The 6,216-nt window shown below is 45.7% G+C and overlaps 1 protein-coding gene and 1 long non-coding RNA gene across 3 annotated transcripts in view; one reads left to right on the top strand and one right to left on the bottom strand.

Annotated features, from left to right (window-relative positions):
* The window catches only part of adamts17 (ADAM metallopeptidase with thrombospondin type 1 motif, 17), a 92,472-nt gene that overhangs the window by 47,438 nt on the left and 38,818 nt on the right, over positions 1-6,216 (bottom strand). For both annotated transcript variants that reach the window (XM_034873750.1, XM_034873835.1), the window contains 2 exons: positions 5,015-5,058; positions 2,532-2,637 (listed from right to left, as the gene is read on the bottom strand). In XM_034873750.1, coding sequence (XP_034729641.1) covers positions 2,532-2,637; positions 5,015-5,058 — 150 coding nt within the window. The remainder of the gene's footprint in view (positions 1-2,531; positions 2,638-5,014; positions 5,059-6,216) is intronic.
* LOC117948821 overlaps positions 1-6,216 on the top strand; it is a 46,016-nt gene that overhangs the window by 26,336 nt on the left and 13,464 nt on the right. The gene's annotated exons all lie outside the window — the stretch shown is intronic.

Below are 6,216 nucleotides of genomic sequence, written 5' to 3'. Positions count from 1 at the left end.
CACACACACACACACACACACACACACACACGCACGCACACTCCAGACCCTACTCCTCCGTGCAGATTAATTAATGCCATTGATCATTCTACACATTCACACCACAGTAATGTAGGTGGTGGTATGGGCCGTAAAGGAGAAGTCCGGTCAATTTTAACAATTAACTCTGTTGTTTGGAAATGTGGAGTGCTGTCAGTAGAAAGAAAAATGAAAACAATCGGTGCTGCCTACACAGTGTTATCCTTTGGCTAGAGTTAGCATCAAACATGCTTAAACAGGGCAAGTTTTAAATGTGTTTTTAGCTTCTAAATATGTTCAAAATGTGTTGATTAATTACAAATGCCTACCCATGCATAGTGATTCCTTCTGAGGGAATAAAGTGAATCTGACTGTAGTAGATGTAAAAGAAAGGAATTAAAATTTGGGTCTACCACTGGACACAGTCTGCCACTCCTTAGGCACTGTCCCAGACTTCCACGCAATGTTAAAGAGGCTTGTCAGCCAAGACAGCCCCTTCACACCCAAAGCTTTCAGCATTTCTGGACGGATCTCATCAATCCCTGGGGTTTTGCCGCTGTGGAGTTGTTGACTACCTCAGCAACCTCCACCAGGGAAATTGACGACAATTGCCCATCATCTTTCAGCTCTGCCTCCACCACAGAGGACGTGTCAGCTGGATTTAGGAGTTCCTCAAAGTACTCCTTCCACTGCTCTATTACCTCCCCAGTTGAGATCAACAACGTCCCATCCTTACTGTATACAGCTTGGATGAGTCCCCGCTTCCCCCTCCTGAGGTGGCAACCGATTTTCCAGAAGCACCTTGGTGCTGACCGAGAGTCCTTCTCCATGTCTTCTCCGAACGTCTCCCCCACCCGCTGCTTTGCCTCTGTCACGTCAGAGGCTGCAGCCCTTCGGGCCCGTCGGTACCTTGCAACTGCCTCCGGAGTCCTCCAGGATAACATATCCCGGAAGGACTCCTTCTTCAGTCGGACGGCTTCCCTGACCACCGGTGTCCAACAGGGTGTTCGTGGGTTACCACCCCTTGAGGCACCTAAGACCCTAAGACCACAGCTCCCCGCCGCAGCTTCAGCAATAGAAACTTCGAACATTGTCTACTCAGATTCAATGCTCCCAGCCTCCACAGGGATGCGCCGAAAGCTCCGCCGGAGGTGTGACTTGAAAGTCCGTCGGACAGGCACTCCTCCAGACATTCCCAATTTAACCACACTACGCGTTTGGGCTTACCAGGTCTGTCCAGAACCCTCCCCCATCCCCTGACCCAACTCACGACCAGATGGTGATCAGTTGACAGCTCTGCCCCTCTCTTCACCCGAGTGTCCAAAACATACAGCCTCAGATCAGATGAAAAGATTACAAAATCGATCATTGATCTTTGGCCTAGGGTGCTCTGGTACCATGTACACTTATGAGCATCCCTATGTTCGAACATGGTGTTTGTTATGGACAATCCATGACTAGCACAGAAGTCCAACAACAGACCACCACTCTGGTTCAGATCAGGGAGGCCATTCCTCCTAATCACGCCTCTCCAGGTACCTCCATCAATGCCTACGTGTGCGTTGAAGTCCCCCAGCAGAACTATGGAATCCCTTTCTGGAGCCCCTGGAGTAGGGAGGCGACCCTCTCGTCCACCGGGGTGAATGCCAACGCGGCGGCGCTCAGCCGGGGGCTTGTGAGTATCCCCACACCCGCCCGGCGCCTCACACCCTGGGCAACTCCTGAGTAGGACAGAGTCCAACCCCTATCCAGGAGTAAGGTTCCAGAACCGAGAGTGTGCGTAGAGGTAAGCCCCACCAGATCTAACTGGTAGCGCTCCACCTCCCGCACAAGTTCCGACTCCTTCCCCCACAGAGAGGTGACGTTTCACGTCCCTAGAGCCAGCCTCTGCCGCCCGCGTCTGGTCCGTTGAGGCCCCTGACCTTCGCCGCCACCCGACCCCAGCGGTTCCTCCCACAGGTGGTGGGCCCATGGGATGGAAATAGGGGTGCCACGTAGCTTCTTCGGGCTGTGCCCGACCGGGCTCCGTGGCAAACCCGGCCACCAGGCGCTCGCTGACAAGCCCCTGGCCTCCTCAGGGCAGGGTCATTCCCTCTCTACCTCGGTTTTTCATGGGGTTGTTGAACCATTCTTTGTCTCGCCCCTCACCTGAGACCACTTTGCCATGGGAGACCCTACCAGGAGCAGACAGCTCCAGACAACACGGCCCTCAGGTTCAAAGGGACACAAAAAACTCTCCACCACGGTGGTAAGGTGATGGTTCCCCGGAGAGGCATGTTATGATTGGATACTATAAATAAAATTGCATTGATTCAGACCAGATTTTTATGAGAATAAAGTGTTGGCCTAATCAATACTAGGATGAAGTCGAACTCCGGTACCCTAGACTTGCTACACAGTCTTCTCTGGACTTCCACAAAGTTTTCATAACCACAACATTAATAGAGTAGCAGCGATACCATGATAATGAGTCAAAATGCATCTGTTTAGAAGATGAGAACAGTAAAACCTACTTGTGTCCCAGCTCGTGAGCAATGGTGAAGGCCAGATTGAGTCCATTGTCTTCCGCTAACACACACTTCCTCTTGGCACTGCAGACACCCCCCAGATAAGCAATACCTGGAACCGAGTGACATGACAGTAAGTATAATGAATGAAACAGTTACAATTGTGTTGTCATGTTTGACACTAACTGAGGATTCAAAGGGTACTTTCATTTTTTTCTGAATCTGGACATTTCTTTCCCCATTCATTGGTGTCTAAAGGTGTTTACACACATATAGGTTGTTCGCTTAGGTCCAAATCAGATAAGTTTGGGAAGTTGGAGCAATTTCCCCTTGGTTCAGTTTTGTTTTACTCCTGGAAAAATACAAGCATACCAAAAGGTGTCATTACTGATGATGCAAGAACGTTCACTTGTTGGATGTGTCTGGGGCGGGAGCAAAAAAGTACAAACAAGAAGAAGGTAATGTGTCGACAAGTGTTTATTTCTTGTAACTCCATGGTAAAACCAGCTAATTTCTACATGTGCTCTGCTCACCGAGACTTTGCTCGGCTGTGTCGGCATCTGTCTCCAACGGCGGCAGCTGGTTTGACCACGGAGATGCGAGTGATGAACAGTGAGCTTGACCACTGTCTATTTCTGTGAGAAAAACACTGCATGCTGCTAAAGTTTGCTCCTTCACAGATTGCAAAGCACACCTGACTACAGGAGACGTTAGCAAAGACTTGCGGGATATACAGTTGGTGCGGTTCGAGGGCGGACACATTCTCTCCGCAAAGTGCACCAGAGTTGGATTGAAAGCACATGACCATCAGTTTTGTTATGTTTTTGCCACTGAAAGGCTTAGATTATTATTAGAAGTGTCTGCCAAAATTATGGAAAGGATTCTTACAGAAATAGACCTATTTGTACAAGAGTAAGATAATTTTTGAATACAGAGGGCTAGTCGGCCTGGGCTAATGGTTAATGGCTTGTGGGAACTGGCTTGTGTATCTGCAAGTCTCTCAGGAACTGTTTTATTAGAGGGTGGCTGATCACAGACCTGTCACCAGGGCTTCGGTGACAGAACAAAATACAAGCGGCATCAATTTAAATAGAGTGCATACGACCTAGACAGTTAAAGAGATCCCGTTGCCCTGGACGGAGACCACTGAAGGATAATATAAGCACTTTTCCGGTGATAGCTGAGCGTTACTGCGCAGTCACTCCAACTGAGCTTGACGACGTAGATGTGATGTGAGCAACCTGTCTGAGAGTTGTAAATCTTCTGGTAAGATAAGATAAGATAATTAAGATAATTTTTTTATTAGTCCCCAATGGGGAAATTACTGCTACACACTTTTTTTTTTTTTTTTTGTTAGTACTCACACACAGGCCTGAAATACACACACATGCTCAGGACCTATACATGCACTATACATGGAGAGATGTCAGAGTGAGTAGCTGTGCCAAGAGAAATCTCAATCATTTACAATCAGCAGAGATGGAGAGCGTAGATATGTTTTAGGAGATAACATAGGCACAGGCTAATTACTGCTAACTAACATGCTAGTTAATGTTAGTAATTACTGTTAGTCCAAACTGCCTGCGAGCTTATCCTGTACTGTTCTGTAATTCCTCTACTATGGGAAACTAAGTTGCGTGCTTAGGACACAATTGTTTACCTATTTTTACAAAAACATCTGCTATCAAGCCAAAACGTAATGAAGCCTTTTATACATTGTTGTGTTTTCTTTAGAAATAAACAATGGACAAACAGAGTCTTCTGATGTAAAGTCATTTGCTGTCAAAGTGACGTCAAAAGGAACGTCAGTCAGAATGCTAATGGCAGGTAACGGCTTGTTAGCATCAAAATGGCGCCATGGGAGCCAGACACCTCGTGCGGATGAGCGCTTTCCATGCTACAATCTGTGCAATGGAAAAAGCTACAGAAGCACAGCGTGTCATAATGGTACTCCTCATTGACTGAGCCAACAGGGAGATGTTGTTTGCTGCCAGAGACGCCTGAGAGGCGCACTATGGGAGCAATCAGCATACCTGGCAGTGGCTTGGTCTGTAGACTATTGTCTGAAATGTTAGTGCCCTCAGCAGAGAGTTCCTTCATTGGTGATGGTTTGCCACGCCCAGTACACCTATACTTGACCTAAACACTTGTGGACACAGGAGGCCGTACAAAAATTGCAATACACCATTTACAATGCTGTACACTTCACACAGGAAATAATGTTCAACTCTGGTGCACACGGTGCCACGGTTAGGTAAAATGCACTGCTGAATCCACCAGCATACTGCCAATAACGCTGACAGGCGGCAAGGTACGAGGGCCCTTTCATCACTGCTTGTCTGCACAATGAATCACATTTTTGAGTAGTTTAACAAGATCGGAAATTCCCCAAAAGGGTGCACGCATCAGTTTACAAGCAAGCATTATGCTGTTTTAAAAGCATCTGCTGGTAAAGATTTGTGTGTGTGTGTGTGTGTGTGTGTACTCACCCACAGTATCACAGGGTTCGTTTTTATGAACGCAGAAATTTGTCCTGAAAGAGAAACAAGGGCAACTTAACTTAGTCACTGATCCCAGTACTGGTTGCATTGTCTGTTGCAACCATTCATGCAGAATCCACCCACACTGGACATGTCTCCCCTTAATGTTTATACAAGAAAATTGCTAGGTAACCATTCACGTTGTATGGCAAATGTGTTTTTAGATAACCAGAACAGCCACACCAGAAGGCAGGCAGAAAAGCCAGCTGTCATAGCTAGCAGTGTGATGTAATAATCATTCAAATTTGGTTATATTGGCCTGGAAAACGTTCATGCTGCAGCACTCTGTTGTAAACACTAAAAGTGACAGATATAGTATCAATGTAACTATGTATCTATGTAGATGGTATTTATCTAAAGAATGGAAAAACAAGCGCTAGAGAGAGAGAAGTTCAAACCCAGCTAACTTTCTCACCTCCACCTCCCAGTTTGGGCTTCCAGCTGCACACAATTGTGATTGTTAACGCTCACACTGCCAGTGGCAGACTAAATCCCACAATCCCTCATAAAATCCATTTTAACAAAAACTTACATTATTGCATAAATCTTTTTATTTACTTCAGCTCCTAATTCGTGAGGCCAGTCCCGGTTTTTACTGCGTGTCTCTAGGAAGTGTGACATTAGACAGTCAACCACAAACATTATGAGATCTTGGTGGGAGCATGCTGCATTATTATTGGCTCTCTGACAGTGATGAAATTTGTTAAGTACCTAACTCTCTCGGTGCCTAAAAACAGTTTAATTCGGTTAACCTTGACTTTTCAGGGTATGAACAAAACCACAGAAAAATATATGTCCGGTGACAATGCCTTTATGGGGCGCCCTGACCCCTACCTGGAGGGCAAAAGCAACTGGAAATATGTGTGTATATATATATATATACACACACACACACACACACACACACACATATATATATATATATATATATATATATATATATATATATATATATATACACACACACACACACACACACACACACACACACACACACACATATATACATATATATACACATATATACATATATATACACATACACATACATATACACATATATACACATACATATATACATATACATATACACTCACCGGCCACTTTATTAGGTACACCTGTCCAACTGCTCGTTAACACTTAATTTCTAA

The sequence above is a fragment of the Etheostoma cragini genome, chromosome 1, assembly GCF_013103735.1.
Source record: "Etheostoma cragini isolate CJK2018 chromosome 1, CSU_Ecrag_1.0, whole genome shotgun sequence".
NCBI classification, from domain to species: domain Eukaryota; kingdom Metazoa; phylum Chordata; class Actinopteri; order Perciformes; family Percidae; genus Etheostoma; species Etheostoma cragini.
The sequence above is the reverse complement of the archived record's forward strand: the minus strand, read 5'-3'. Positions and strand labels throughout refer to the sequence as shown.